The sequence below is a fragment of the Mauremys mutica genome, chromosome 1 (genome assembly GCF_020497125.1).
Source record: "Mauremys mutica isolate MM-2020 ecotype Southern chromosome 1, ASM2049712v1, whole genome shotgun sequence".
In the NCBI taxonomy this organism is placed as follows: Eukaryota; Metazoa; Chordata; order Testudines; family Geoemydidae; genus Mauremys; species Mauremys mutica.
Genome location: NC_059072.1, coordinates 166,534,383 through 166,550,802, shown reverse-complemented (window position 1 = coordinate 166,550,802; position 16,420 = coordinate 166,534,383). Strand labels below are relative to the sequence as shown.

Sequence of the window (16,420 nt, the reverse complement as noted above, 5' to 3'; positions counted from 1 at the left end):
GCTATGTCCGCACTGTGCAGTGGTATGAGTAAAGCTGATTTCTTTCAAGAGACTGCCTGCTGGAGGGTCAAAATAGCGCCACACTAAGTATAAACCCCACTTAAATGGTGTGAGGTGAGTGGCATAATGGAGACCTTTAGGGAGGATCTAGGGCAGTGGTTCTCAAACTTTTGTACTGATGACCCCTTTCACATAGCAAGCCTCTGAGTGTGACCCCTCCTTATAAATTTAAAAACACTTAACACCATTATAAATGCTGGAGGCAAAGCAGGGTTTGGGGTGGAGGCTGACAGCTTGTGACCCCACATGTAAGAACCTTGAGAACCCCTGGTCTAGGGTTTAAAATAGGGCTGTCAAGTGATTAATTGTGATTAATTGCACTATTAAACAATAATACAATACCATTTATTTAAATATTTTTGGTTGTTTTCTACATTTTCAAATATATTGATTTCAGTTACAACACAGAATACAAAGTGTACAGTGCTCACTTTATTTTTTTATTACAAATATTTGCACTGTAAAAAAAGTATCTTTATAATGAAAGTTCTACTTAAAAATGTAGAATTATGTACAAAAAATAACTGCACTCAAAGAAAACAATGTAAAACTTTAGGTCTTACAAATCCACTCAGTCCTACTTCAGCCAATCGCTCAGACAAACAAGTTTGGTTACAAGTTGCAGGAGATAATGCTGTCCATGTCTTGTTTACAATGTCACCTGAAAGTGAGAACAGGCATTCGCATGTCACTTTTGTAGCCGGCATCGGAAGATATTTGTGCCAGATGTGCTAAAGGTTCATATATCCCTTCAGGCTTCACCCACCATTCCAGAATACATTCATCCAGGCTGATGACTGGTTCTGCTCGATAACAATCCAAAGCAGTGCAGACTGATGCATGTTCATTTTCATCATCTGATTCAGATGCCACCAGCAGAAGGTTGATTTTTCTTTTTTGGTGGTTCAGGTTCTGCATCGGAGCGTTGCTCTTTTAAGACATCTGAAAGCATATGCCATGCCTCGTCCCTCTCAGATTTTGGAAGGCACTCCAGATTCTTAAACTTTGGGTCAAGTGCTGTAGCTATGCTTAGAAATCTCACATTGGTACCTTCGTTGTGTTTCACAGCAGATTTGACAAAAGTGTTCTTAAAACGAACATGTGCTGGGTCCTCATCCAGCTATAACATGAAATATATGGAGAATGTGAGTAAAACAGAACAGGAGACACAATTCTTCCCAAAGAAATTCAGTCACAAATTTTAATTAACACATTTTTTTAATGAGCATCATCAGCATGGAAGCATGTCCTCTGGAATGGTGGCCAAAACATGAAGGGGCATACAAATGTTTAGCATATATGGCACGTAAATACCTTGCAACGCTCGCTAACCACGCTAGCTACAAAAGTGCCATGCAAATGCCTGATCTCACTTTCGGGTGATATTGTAAATAAGTTAGCAGTATCTCCCGTAAATGTAAACAAACTTGTTTGTCTTAGCAATTGGCTAGGAAGTAGGATTGAGTAGACTTGTAGGCTCTAAAGTTTTTTATATTGTTTTGTTTTTGAGTAATGTAACAAAATTACATTTGTAAGTTACACTTTCATGATAAAGAGATTGCACTAAGTACTTATAAGGTGAATTGAAAAATACTAATTCTTTTATTTTTACAATGCAAATATTTGTAAGCAAAAAGAATATAAAGTGAGCACTGTACACTTTGTATTCTGTTGTACTATAAATATTTTTTAAAATGTAGAAAAACATCCAAACATTTTAATAAATTTCAGTTGTATTCTATTGTTTAACAGTGCAATTCTGATTCTTTTTTTTTTAATATCAGGGTTTTTTTGAGTTAATCGCATGAGTTAACTGATAATTAACAGTCCTAGTTTAAAACTTAAGACCTTCAGTCTCTATTTCTACCAATTACAAGATGTTTCCTGCATGGATACAGAAAGGATGATCAAAACACATGCTATTGGGATTGAATACTTAAAATTTAGTTGGCAACTTCAATTCCCAAACCAAAAGCTATATTAAGCTGTTTTTAAGGCTATCAATTCTCATTAGCATGTTGTAGTATTAAAAATACAAAAGCCAGAAGTTTTTTGTACTTAAAATGGAGAGTATGGAAATGCAGGCTTAAGGTCATAATTTGTGTTTAAAAATAAACAGGGAAACATTACCACAATAGCTGATGGGTAATACAAAGATGGTATTTAGTTCACTGTCTGCCCTGTTTCCCATCATTTCAAACTGCACAGAGCCTTCTAATTACAGCACTGAATGGACTGAACTAATAACAAGAGCTTTGGGTACAACAGCTTGTCTGTTGGGCATAGATTACACAGTGAGACTTGAAGTAATTTCAATGACTACTTCACCTTTATTTCAACATAATGACTACATTAGTTGCTGAACTTTTGTGGATGACCAACATCTTTCTTTTTTTCCCCTTTCTCCAAAGTACTCTGTCTCCATCCTGCCATTGTTGCATGTAATTGAATCAGCATCTTTCCAAATCTGTATGGGTAAACATCCTCCCCATAAAAAGACAAAAAGCGGGGAATGTAGTAAGTGCAGGTCCTGATAAAGGCCTAGTATGAGGCCTGAGGCCTGAACTGAAGTAATGAACAAGACTTTGCTAACAAAAAGCAAAGTTAAGCTGTGAGCCAGAGGCCGGCTTGGTTCACAGAAGCTGGCACGAAAAGGGCTAATGCTGCAGAAATACATATTCACCTAGCATACCAAAAAATAAACACAGTATTAGAACATATTATACTAAAACATTCCATAGATAACGAAAGGACAGGCCGACCCATCCCAATGACAGGGGCAAAAGGGTAAAATGATGGATAGAGTTGTTTTGTTCGAACCACCATGTACAAGGTGGAAGGCGGTGCCTTAATACGTAGAAGGGTTGTAACTTGCTACGTAGAGAGGTTGTACCTTAATATGTCAGGTGTGATGTGTAACTTGTTTGTATCTGTGTATAAGAATGCATCCTTGGGGCGGTGTCTTTGTCCGGCCGTAGGGGGAGTGGAAAGTCCTGCCACTAAGCCGGGTCCTTGCCAAGAGGCACTCTCTCGCAGTACGCCCGGTAGACTAAGTAATCTACGGGGACCCTGCACGGGTGTCCGAGGTCGCAATAAACCTAGCCGACGTGGCTTTGCATCTTACTGGACTCTGTGGTTATTGGGGATTCTCGTCGGGTCTGCTGTGTCAGCTACCTGCAGAGCTGGGGCAGCACACAGAAGGAACTCACGCACGCAGCCGAGTGATATCAACAAGGAGAAAGCAGAGCACCATACCGGTACCGCTCTGACAACACCCATGTGTCAATTCAATAACTCTCGCAGCAGCGGAGTTCCCATTCTTTAAATTCCCTGGTTACATACTTCTTCATTTAGTATTTACTGCCATGTGCTCTCTTCATAGCAACACCATCCATCATGAACTTGCCAAATTGCTCCCTGACTTTCACAGTAAGTTGATATCCCCCCCACACCAGTTGAATGGCAAAAGTCAGCACGAATATGTGGGACCTGGTTATGCAGCCTCCTGTTCAGCCTAGGCTGCAAGATGTCATCCTAGTAGTCTCTGGCTTGACTGGGTTAAGGCCAAAAATAGTACTTCAACTAGTAAAAGCCCACCAGTTCTATGGGTTCTGCTGCTTTGGGGTGCATGGACTTGCATCAAAAATGCAGTAAACTATTGGTTTGGCTCTCTGCATATTTGCCAGTTAAGTGCAGTCATGTCAAGAAAAACACTAGCAGACCCCTTCCTTTCTGAGTAGAATGAGAGTTGAGTGTTTATCTTGGCCTCCATTTTCAGGCAAGGATCCTTCACCAAAGTTTCACCATTTTCCACAGTTCTTTTGGGCTTTCAGAAACCACTTATCAAGGAAACTTTGAGATAGGTACCCAAATAACACTGCAATTTTATGTAGTCAATGGAAGTGTGAACAGGGGGCAAAACTGCAACTGAAACATAATTAGGGTGAACATGCTGCATTATTAGAATTTTACACCAGTGCTATCCTACTAGCTCAGTTCTCTGCTGTAGAAAGCCTCAGGTTTAACCTGCAGCTATAGACAAACTCAGAAATAACTCAGGTGTGCTGCAATTCGAATTTAATATATACACACATCATTCAAAAGCTTATTTTATGTACATTTAGATGAGGTACGGGAAGCTGCCAAGTGGGTAAGATGGTAAGTGAGGTGAAACAATGGTACCCAAAATAAGTATCATTTTTTTTTACACTGCAGCAAACTCTTTTTACTGTTTAAGTTAATTTCAACACCTTAATGTGGTGTGTTTTGGTCAAAGCTACCAAAAGACAACATATTAAAAGATTTTTTTACTGGTTTTGCAAAGGCAAATATACTAACATTAAATCTTTTCACATCGCATATTCTTAATTGTCAAAGTATCTCACACGTTGTTATAACCGTTTTCTATATTTTCAACTGAATTTTGCTGACCAGATTAGTCTCACACTGAAAGCTGTACACCAGTAGCAGTAAATTGCATGCCCATAGTTTGTACTGGATAGCAGATATAAATGTATATGAATTCTTAATGCATGCTTCTCCATTTGTAAGCTTTTGTATTTATGTAGCATATAGTCTGCCTGGTAGAAGGTTTTATTTTGTTATTGCCTGTATACATGTAGTACTAGCCTTTGAAATATTTAGAGAAACTAGTTTTTTAACAGTGATACTTATGCAGTGTTAGAAATGACAATACATGGCTTCATATTATAAATATGCAAAAGCTATGAGAGAAAAGTGCCTAACAAATAGTAGTGAAGACAAATTGGCCCCGAACCTAGAGAGAAGTCTGTTTTGGTGGCTCCTGTGATGGGAGACGACAGGACAAGTTAGGTTCAACAAGATTTTCAGCTCCTACAGTGATTCCAGGGTAGGCATGAGGGCTTGTGGGATTTGTCACAAGGTTTCGGGCCATATGGTCTCTCGGGATTTGGCATGAGACTTGGAGCCATGATAGGTGCACCGTGCCACTTCCTGTTTTCTCGTTTCCAGAAGTCAACCCTCCCTCCTTCCTTTATCTAGGTTGCTGCAAGCTATGCTAGTTGCCACTTTGAGGCTGGGAAGGAATATTTTCCCATACCACCGGATTGGCGGGGGCTAGTTAGGTTTTTTTATTTTTTTGCCTTCCTTGCAGCAAAACCTAGGGGTCAGCTTTTGGTCAACTGGACAGCTGGGATTCTCCCTGTCCCAGAGGGCACAGTTGGACTTATGAGAGAATCATTTAGTTGTTGGAACTTTTGGCATGTACCTAGTACAAGAACTCTGATTTAGGCTCCAGATCCAAAAAGGTAACATAGTGGGCATCCCAAGGGCACCTCCTTAAGAGATGGGGGCATTGTGACTAACCCCCTATTGGCAAATGTGAGCCAGAGCACTACCACAGGGGCACCACCTCACCAATGCACTTGATGGCAGTACTAGCTGGGGGTTGAGGTCCCCTCTCATCTCAACTCCTGAAAGGGGAAGCGATGCTAGCAGGCAAATGGAGGCGGCCTGAGACCCTCCTAGTTTGATGATTGGCTCCCCCTGCAGTGAGAGCCCCCAAGAATTGACACAGGATCAATGGGGTGCAAGTTACTGCGCGGGGCTGTCCCCTGTCAGGAACTTTGGATGTAATTTGATTAATAAAAGTTATAGCCTGGCCTGTACCACATGTCTTTGCCACCTTCCACACAATGCGCATAGCAAAGTTCATAAACAAGTCCTTGTCTTTGCACTGAAGAGGGATGAAGAGCACATTACAGTTCTTACTAAACAAGTCTTTAACAATATCACAAACCCATTTGACCCTGAATCAGGCCTGGGGTACTTATCAATATAGCTACTGGACTGCATGCAACATCAGATGTACAAGAATATCTACTGAAAATAGCAGATATTGGTGAAGAACAAATGGAGAGATTTGTGAAAGGTGTATGCAATCCTGATCAGAGAGACAGCTTCTTCAGCCCACTCAAGAAATCTGACATCAAAACATTTTGTGACATGACCAAGAAGATCAAGTTTAAGTCTGGCAAGGGAGGTCACAGCAGTTACCAGTCCAGAAACTGTTTTCTGTAGAGCCCTGTCCTTAGCAAGATGCTGAGATTATGTTTAAATAGAACCTGTGCCTATGTCCCCCTTCTGTGCTGACAGAACAATGAGAAGAACAGACAAAGCTGAATTGGGCATCAGCTGGAAGCTCAAGCTGAAAGATCCCATGCAACAAAGAAACCACAATTCATACAAATGATAGCTGGAGACAAATTCCACACATCTGATGAATTGGCTGCTGAGAACTTGAGGCAGGTCCTAAAAGGATTTGACGAAGCTAATTCTGTAACTAAAGTCTTTGACAGATATGAAAACAGTAACTGTGAAAATTACAGAAAGATTGCACCAGATAGGATCTAAGGTTGAATTAAAAAAATTCCAGATGATTGGTGGATGCCCTGTGCCTCCAAAGGAAAAAATTTCTAAATGTGGCATCCAATGAGCAGTCACCTGGAAAACTTCTCTTTGAATATATGGTTTAAAATACTACACAAGCACTCCATGATGGAGGCTTTTCCCAGTGCTTAATTTGTAATGAAAGAGGTGCCAGGGCTCAAACTATTTTTTTACTTTCATAACGGAAGCAGCAAGTCCAGAGGTGCCAGGGCTACGAACTGCCAAGCGTAGAGGTTCCAGTCTGTAAGGTGCCACAGGGCTCTTTGTTGCTTGTCACACTCAGGATAGAGTCAGAAGTACACTTTTCATTTGGAGGATAGGTTAGCTCGAAAGTGAACAAGTTTAATGAGGAAATAAATTTTAAGATATTATACTTGGACCTATTATGTTACCTGCAGCAATTTTAAGTTAAAAAGTCCATGCTTCCAATGTTGTCATTGTACAGAGGTCCACAATTCACATACCGGTATTTCTATTGATATTGATCAGAACAATACTAATAGTTAAAGTGCTATTCTACATGTTTTAACACAAATATTATTTGACATTAAAGGATACTTAAAGGGTTAGCATATATTTCTTTACATACACACGAAAATTATGGATATTTCAGAATTGCAGATAATAGTTTGATTTGTAGCGTCCACTCACCAAATAATTTCTCTTTCAAATCAATTTTTGGGAATGCGGAAAGGATCTATATTTGAATAAGTATCCCACCTGAATGAGTTTCTTACAAAGATCTTGATTCTTTAGTTTGCATCCAGACTGCAGAAAAGATCAATTAATGAAGAGCCAATTGAAAGATCAGGACCATATATCCTGGCTATATATTCTGCTTTCATAGATACAAATGATTTTAAGAAACTGGGCACTTTCCTTGTCTCCCTTTGTTTTAATTTGCAGACTTTATTTTAGAGTAGATAACCCCACATAACATGAAAATAGTTGGTCTGCTAGTTACTGAGGCTACTGGTTCTCCTGCTGAAATTAACAAAAATCCACAGACAATTATGGAGTCTACTGGACTTTCCACTACCAATAATATAATATAATTTGACAATATAAATCCCTTCATCCTGGTCAAGGATTGTCACCAATTCTTAATTTCGCTGGGATTATATTAACAGAGGTGATCCTACAGTTTACAAGTGCTCCTTTGTGGGATAGTTATGGGACCTGAAATCACTTTCAGAACAAACTAAAAAAAAAGGTTGTGGTGTGATGGTGAGCAATGGGACACAATAATGTGTTGGGATGGTACACACATTCAGCATCATGCAATATTGCCAACTGCTATTACTTTAATATTTGGTGCTTTTAAGCTCCTGCTTGTGGAATCAAGAGAGTGCATAAAAAATGTAGCTTTCTCTAAAAAAGTTTCTAGCCCTTGCAGTTGCAAACGCTCAGCAGCCAAAAGACAAATATAAAGAACACAATATGTATTTTCTAAAAATCTCATGATTTTAAAGTCTGTTTTTCTGGGGCCCCTGACTCATGTTTTTCATTGCTTGGGGCTGGCTGGCAACACTCATTTAAGGTTAGTGCTGGTTGAACACACTAGGAGACGCTTTTAGGTGCGACGTCAGGTAACGCTACCTCATGAGCTAAAAAGAACAGGAGTACTTGTGGCACCTTAGAGACTAACACATTTATTTGAGTATAAGCTTCCATGGGCTGCTACCCTGAAACCTTTCATGATCTCAGCCGCTCTGACAATAATCAAGCAAAGCGGCAGGGCTGGGGGGGAATGAATTGGGCAGAGCCGTCAGCGAAGTGGGGCCACGCCCCTAACAGCCGGAAAGTCAGTGACGGACTCAGCGAGCCTATAAAGGGGAGTTTAGCGTTTTGGCGGAACTAGCTTTGCCCTATGTCAAGATGGCTGCTCCCTTAATTTAAGCCTCTCCGGCTAAGGGGACGTTTTGCCCTAGTTCAAGATGGCGGCAGGCCGACCTCAGTTCGGTGCTTTTAGCTGTGTTCCAAAACAGTAGCCACCGGAACTCAGCAGCGAACTCCTTGCCCTGTTCTAAGATGGCGACGTCCCGACCTCAGCCCTTTAGCTGTCGACCGATTCCAAGATGGCGCCCCGCAATACACGTTGCGCTCTCGCAGCTCCCCGCCCCAGCTACCTCCCTGAGCCCCGCCCCGGCGCTCGGGCTTCTGACCTCACTTCCGCTTGTGCAGCAGCCATTTTGTCTTTCCGTTGCTGCTGCCCGAGCTTCTCCCTCCCTCCCGCCGCCGCTGGCTGGGAAACTCCAGTTCCCCCCCGGGCCCAGCTCCCTCCGGACCCGCTGCCCAGGGGGGCCGCTACCTTCCGCCTCCCTCCTCCTGCCCGACCGCTGGCCAGGTTGCCTCGTACCCGCGGATCGGCATCTCTCGCCCCCTCCCCCCAGCGGCGCATGCTCTGCCGGGCCCCCGGCCGCGCGGACACCCGGTAGTTCCCCCCCCCCGGGCTGGGGCGCCCCTCCGTGCCTGGCCTCGGGTCCCCAGCTCCTGGGGCGACGCCCCAGGGACCTCCCCCACGCTGAGCGCCCGGGACGCCCCGCAGCTCCCCAGGGGCTGGGTGCGGAGGGGCAGCCGGGGGCCCGCTGCCCCTACCGGGGGGAGCGGCTGAGACGCCCCGCGGAGGAAAGGGGGCCCCGGCAGAGGCCGCGGAGCCGGTCCCGCCCCGCCCGGCGGCGCCATGTCCAGCGAGGAGAGCTACCTGGCCATCCTGCGCTACCTGACCAACGAGCGGGAGCCCTACGCGCCCGGCACGGAGGGGAACGCCAAGCGCAAGATCCGCAAGGCGGCCGCCTGCTACGTGGTGCGCGACGGGACCCTCTACTACCAGCGGCGGCAGCGCGACCAGCAGCGCTTCGCCGAGCTCGAGGTGGTGCTGCAGGCCGAGCGCCGCGCCCGCCTCATCCGCGCCGCCCACCTCGGCCCGGACGGCGCCCACCGCACCCGCCTGCAGACCTGGCAGGGGCTCTCGCAGCGATACTGGTGGCGAGGTGAGGCGGGGCCCTGGCCGGGGGAGCGGCGGGGCTCAGCCCCAGCGCGCCGCCGCCGCAGGTGGGGAGCGGGGTCGCGTGGTGGGAGGCGCCCGGACGGGGCCGATCTCTCGCAGCGGCGCGCTGAGCCCGCTCGGGATAACGGGCAGGGGAGACGCGCACCTGCGGACTGGCCTGAGCGGCTCGCCGGCTGCCGCCGCCGCACGTGGAGCCCGCCCAATGGGGTAGGTGGGGCGCGACATGCCGCTGCCTGCGGGAGCCAGCCAGCGTGTCTGGGCGGGGCTCCGGTCCGGAGCTCGCCAATCCCTGGAGGGTGTGCGGACCCCAATGGTGATCCCCAGCCCAAGTGGCTCAGCGCCCTGGTGAGCTGTGTGTCACAGAGCCCAGGGCATCTGTCAGGCAGCGGGACCAGGAATTGGCCACACCTTTACCAGCATGTTAAGTACATTATAATAATAGGAGATATACCAATCTCCTAGACCTGGAAGGGACCTTGAAAGGTCATCAAGTTCAGCCCCCTGCCTTCACTAGCAGGATCAATTTTTGCCCCAGATCCCTAAGTGGCCCCCTCAAGGATTGAACTCACAACCCTGGGTTTAGCAGGCCAATGCTCAAACCACTGAGAAATCCCTCCCCCCGTTAAAAGCAGGATTCTTGTCAGTCAGTGGGGCCAATGGATGATGAGGTATTAAAGGGACACTCAAGAAAGACAAGGCCATAGCTGAGACAGAAAACACATTTTTGCATTGGATTTCACTGCCGTGGATGAGAGGGAGATTCCCATGCCTGAGTCATTCTTTTTAGGTGACTGATCTGAGGAATTGACCTAGATTGAGGTGTCAATAAAGAAGGCTTTGGAACAAATTGGTAAATAGTAATAGGTGCCGAACCCAATATTGTTCCACAAAGAGTTCTGAAGGAACTCACATATTGCAGAACAATTAACTGGTATATAAGCTGTTACTTAAATCAGCCTCTGCACCAGATGACCTGAGACTAGGTAATGTAACACCAATTTTTTTGAATGTTCTAGGGGTGATCCTGGCAATTACAGGCCAGTAAGGTTAACTTCAGTACAGGGCTAATTGGTTAAAACTATAATGAAGAATAGAATCATCAGACATATAGATGTACATGCTATGTTGGGGAAGAGTCAAAAAAGCTTTCGTGAAGCGAAATGATGCCTCACCAATCTCTTAGAGTTCTTTGACGGGGGGGTGGGGTCAGCAAATGTGAACAAGGGGGAGTCCACTGGATATAGTGTACCTGGACTTTCTGAAAGCTTTTGACAAAGTCCCTCACCAAAGGCTCCTAACTAAAGCAGACAGTGATGGGTAAGAGGGAAGGAAGAAAGCAAACACAGGATAGGAATAAAATATTAGTTTTCACAGTGGAGAGAAGTAATGAGCAGGGTCCTGCAAGGAGCTGCACTGGGGCCCGTACTGTTCAACGTATTCATAAATAATCTGGAAAAAAGGGTAAATCGTGCTGGTGGCAAGGTTTGTAGACAATACCAAATTATTCAAGATAGTTAAGTCCAAAGCTGACAGTGAAGAGTTACAAAGGGATCTCATAAAACTGGGTTACTAGGCAACACAATAGCAAATGAACTTCAGTATGGATAAATGCAGAGTAATGCACATTAGAAAACATAATCCTAACTGTACATACAAAATGATGGAGTCTACAGTAGCTGTTACCACTCTAGAAACAGATCTTGGAGTAGGAGCTCTGGAGCGGGACTGAGCCGTGTGGTGCAGCCCCCAATCCCACTCCCCAGTGGGAGCTGACTTGCTGGCTTAAAATTGCTCGTGAGCCATAGTTTGCCCACCCTTGGGTTAGAGAGTAGCATAGTCAGCCACCGCTAATATGTATTTCTTTCCCATTTGGATCACCCAAGGTCCCACAACGTCCATGGACACCCTCTTACAGATTTCTTCATTTATAGGTAGCAGCATCGGGGTGGTTTATAATCCTTCCCTCAAGACTCAACTTGCCTAGTTTTTTAACCTTTCCTCATAGGTCAGGTTTTCTAAATCTTTTATCATTTTTGCTGCTCTTCTCTGGACTCTCTCCAGTTTGTCCACATCTTTCCTAAGGTGTGACACCCAGAACCAGACACAGTATTCCAAATTGAGACCTCACCAATGCTGAGGAGACCAGGACAGTTCCCTGCCCTGTCTTACATATAACACTCCTCTAAATACACCTAAGAATATTAGCCTTTTTGCAACTGCAGCACATTGTCTCATATTCAATTTGTGATCCACTGTAATCCCCCGATTCTTTTCAGCAGTACTACCACCTAGCTATTTATTCCCCATTTTGTATTTACGCATTTGATTTTTCCTTCTTAAGTAAACTACTTTGCACTTGTCTTATTGAATTTCCTCTTGTTGAATTCAGACCAATTCTCCAGTTTGTCAAGGTTGTTTTGAATTCTAATCCTGTCCTCCAAAGTGGTTGTAACCTCTCCGAATTTGGTATCGTCCACAGATTTTATAGGCATACTCTCCACTCCATTATCCACCCTGTTACAGTTTGCCTTTGGGATCTCTCCCATCCTCCATGAGTTCTTGAAGATAATTACCAACTGTTCCAAGATTGCTTCAACTACTTCCTTAAGTACTCTGGGATAAATTTCATCTAGCCCTTCTGGCTTAAATATATCCAACTTCTCTAAATAGTTTTTAACCTGTTCTTTCCCGATTTTGGCTTACACCCCTTGTTATTAATATTAATTGTGTTGAATCTCTGGTCACCGTTAACCCTTGGTCCATCTATTTTTCTGTGTTTGTACAGTACCTAGCACAATGGGGTTTTGGTCCATGACTAGGTCTCCTAGGTAGTACTACCATAGAAATAATAATGTTTAGTCACTTCTCGTATCTGTTTATTATGGGACAGCTTTGGATGAAGCATTCTTACAGTTAATTTCCAGCGGCTATTGCTGGCTCTGGAGGGGCAGGACTGGGATGTGCCTGAAATCTGTATTTCCTGGTTCACAGGCTTAAGTGTACATACATTTGACATTCTGGAAGGGTATGAGGGATTGCTCATCAACCCTAACTCTGAGTTATCCAAGTTTTGGGCCTGTGATAAACAGTTGGGTTTGGCATCATGATCTTCTGAAGATCAGCAGGCACAGGTTCTCTTTTTGCACTACCAGGATAAATTAATTTAAATTGAAGACTGTGAGTATGTTTACACTACGAGTGCTACAGTGGTACAACTGCATAGTAGATTCATCCCCTCTAAAGGCAGTGGCTAGGTCGACAAAAGAGTCCATCTGTCAACCTAGCTGCATCTAGAGTGGGGGGGGGTGCTAAATCAGCCTAACTGTCGCACAGGGCACAGCATTTTTCAGAGCCTTGAGCGATGTAGCTAGGTCAGCTTAAGTAATGAGAATCCCTTGGGAGCTGCCCTAAGACATTTAAATCTAAGTACATACTGTTAATTCAGGTGCCTAATCTTAGCTGCAGGTGTTGAAGTATTGGGAATATCTTACACCCAGACCCCCCTAAACTTACATGGAGCCCCATTAATTTCAGCAAGTCTCCATGTGGACATGGATCCACATGCATAGAGCCAGTTTGGCTGTGTGAAAAGAGGGGATTCAGTATGGTGATGAGGTATGTTTATAAGCTATGCATCTATTGAGTAACTAATAAGACAGGCAATCCTGGAGAGTGTTGCACATCTCAGTCTCTTGATAACAGCTGGGATACAATAATGGTAGTCATGTATATTTAGTTAAATAGGGAAAACCTAGGCAAATGGGAGAATGAAAGTGTAGAAAAACGATTGGCCGTATTTCTCCCAATAAATACACAATACTATGGATGTAATACATCAGTAAAATGGCAGATTGCCCTTTCTCATGTGTGTTATGTAAAATAGATGACTAACAACTAACGATGCTTTCATTAATACTTTTCCTTAGGTATTCTTAAGCAAGTTAAAGATTACATTAAAGAATGTAGCAAGTGCCAGGAAAAGCTAGATCGTTCTAGATCCCTGTCAGATCCTTCTGAAATGCTGGAGGAGCTAGGACTGGACACAAGATCTCATGAAGACAGTAATGAAACAGATGATGAATTAAGTAACACTGCATCAGTCCCAGCTGCATCACCAAAACCTGTGAAAAAGAAACCAATAGCAAAACATGAGCTTGTATTTGTAAGTAGCATTTTACCTACTTGTAAAATTATAAGATGTTAATTTAACAGCCTTAGGGTATGTCTACACTACGGGATTATTCCAATTTTACAGAAATTGATTTTTGGAAACAGATTATATAAAGTCGAGCGCACGCGGCCACACTAAGCACATTAATTCGGCAGCGTGCGTCCATGTACTGAGGCTAGCGTCGACTTCCGGAGCGTTTCACTGTGGGTAGCTATCCCATAGTTCCCGCAGTCTCCCCCACCCATTGGAATTCTGGGTTGAGATCCCAATGCCTGATGGGGCCAAAAATTTGTCATGGGTGGTTATGGGTAAATGTCGTCAGTCAATCCTCACTCCGTGAAAGCAACGTCAGACAATCATTTCGCGCCCTTTTCCCTGGATTGCCCGGGCAGACGCCATAGCATGGCAACCATGGAGCCTGTTCAGCCTTTTTTCACTGTCACTGTATGTCTACTGGATGCTGCTGACAGATGCGGTACTGCAGTGCTACACAGCAGCATCCCCTTGCCTTTGCAAGTTAGCAGAGACGGTTACCAGCCCTACTGTACTATCTGCTGCTTTGCAAGTTGACAAAGACAGTTACCAGTCATACTGTACCGTCTGCTGCTGTCATGGGTGCTCCTGGCTGGCCTCGGTGAGATCGGTTGGGGGCGCCTGGACAAAAATGGGAATGACTTCCCAGGTCATTCTCTTCTTTAAGTTTTGTCTAATGGAGAGTCAGTCCTGCCTAGAATATCAGGCAAGCCTACTAAAGAACCAGAGAGGCAAACGGCCGCTCCGGGTCAGAGCCCCAGACATCCCGCAGAAATGATGAGCTGCATGCCATTCTAGGGGGTGCCCCTGCAACAACCCCACCTGTTGCTTCCCTTCTTCCCCACACCTCCTGGGCTACCGTGGCAGTTATCCCCCCATTTGTGTGATGAAATAATAAAGAATGCATGAATATGAAACAACACTGACTTTATTGCCTCTGCAAGCAGAGATCAAAGGGGAAATGGGAGGGTGGTTGGCTTACAGCGAAGTAGAGTGAACCATCATTCTGCACTTGTTCAGCCTATAGCTGAAAATGGGAATCTGTGATAAGCACTAGGATGGAAGCACAGGCAGGACTGAATCTCCATTTGTGTGTGGGCCTTTGGTTGACACTGGTAAAATACAAAATGTCCCAGGATATGTATGTTGGGGGACAGTTCTAAACGGCAGCTTAATTTTTTTTATTTGCAGCAAAATGTAGAGGTCTAAGTATCTGATTGTGAGCCCTGGTAGCAAGGAGTAGGCTGGGGTAGGAGAGCAGCCTGAGGCAGAAGCCTCCAGCTGCCATGATATTCCAGGCGGGACTGAATCTCCATTAGACAAAACTTAAAGAAGAAAATGACCTGGAGTCATTCCCATTTTTGCCCAGCTGCCCCTGGCTGACCTCACCGAAGCCAGCCATGAGCACTCACGGGACGATGATGACGGATACCAGTCCTACTGTACCGTCTGCAAGGGAAGGGAAGGGGATGCTGCTGTGTAGCACTGCAGCACTGTGTCTGCCAGCAGCATCCAGTAGACATACAGTGACATGGAAAAAAGGCGAGAAATGATTTTTTCCCTTTGCTTTCATGGGGGTGGGAGGGGGCTGATGACATATAAACTGAACCACCCGCGACAATGTTTTTGACCCTTCAGGCTTTGGGAGCTCAGCCCAGAATTCAAATGGTTTTCGGAGAGTGAGGGAACTGTGGGATAGCTACAGTCGTCAGTCACCCTTCCCTCCGTGAGCGTTCATTTGATTCTTTGGGTTTCTGGTACACTTGTCTCAGCTCCTTAAGTTTCACGCAGCACTGTGTTTAGTCCCTGTTGTGGCCTCTGTCCATCATGGTTTGGTATTTCGTCTTTTGGAACGGAGTTCTGATAGAACAGATTCATCTCCCCATACAGAGATCAGCTTCAGTATATCCCGTACGGTCCATGCTGGAGCTCTTTTTTTGATTCTGGGACTGCATGGTCACCTGTGGTGCTCCACGCTGGGCAAACGGGAAATTAAATTCAAAAGTTCGTGGGGCTTTTCCTGTCTACCTGGCCAGTGCTTCCGAGTTCAGATTGCTGTCCAGAGCAGTCACAATGGTGCACTGTGGGATAGCGCCCGGAGGCCAATACCATCGAATTGTGGCCACACCAATTTCAGCGCTACTCCCCTCGTCAGGGAGGAGTACAGATATCAGTATTAAGAGCCCTTTATATCACTATAAAGGGCTTCGTTGTGTGGACGGGTGCAGGGTTAATTTGATTTAATTCTGCTAAATTCGAGATAAACTCGTAGTGTTGACCAGGCCTTGGTCAAATTATTATTTATCATAGCTCTTACTAGTGCAATATGATCTGATATTAAATTTCACTGAATGTTCAAGTAGAATAGAGCATATTGCACTGTTTAGAAACTGGATCTAAATGAGTGTCCAAATATCTATTTTTCTGTCACTCTTACTCTTCATTTTTGTTTCACAAATGATTGTGTGTGTGTAGGAATTAAAAAAAAAAAAAAGTTCCACAGGTTTTTGATTTCTATGTATTTTTCTTTTTTTCTCTCATTTTGTCTGGTTTTGCATTGTGCGAGTATAATTTTAAATAAATGTCTAAAAGGGACTGTTCGAAAATTGAAACAATTTGTTAAAAGTCTTGCTTTTTTCAGACAAGCTGATCTTTTTTTCGGGGTGGACTCGATTTTTATCATAGGTTTTCTACATAAAAGTGCATTCTTAATACAG

At 44.5% G+C, this 16,420-nt stretch overlaps 1 protein-coding gene across 1 annotated transcript in view; it reads left to right on the top strand.

Annotated features, from left to right (window-relative positions):
* Positions 1-8,697: 8,697 nt before the first annotated feature.
* Positions 8,698-16,420, top strand: part of ZBTB11 (zinc finger and BTB domain containing 11) — a 37,625-nt gene continuing 29,902 nt past the window's right edge. Inside the window, exons 1-2 of the mRNA XM_045001800.1 lie at positions 8,698-9,482; positions 13,426-13,661. Coding sequence (XP_044857735.1) covers positions 9,173-9,482; positions 13,426-13,661 — 546 coding nt within the window. The 5' untranslated portion in view covers positions 8,698-9,172. The remainder of the gene's footprint in view (positions 9,483-13,425; positions 13,662-16,420) is intronic.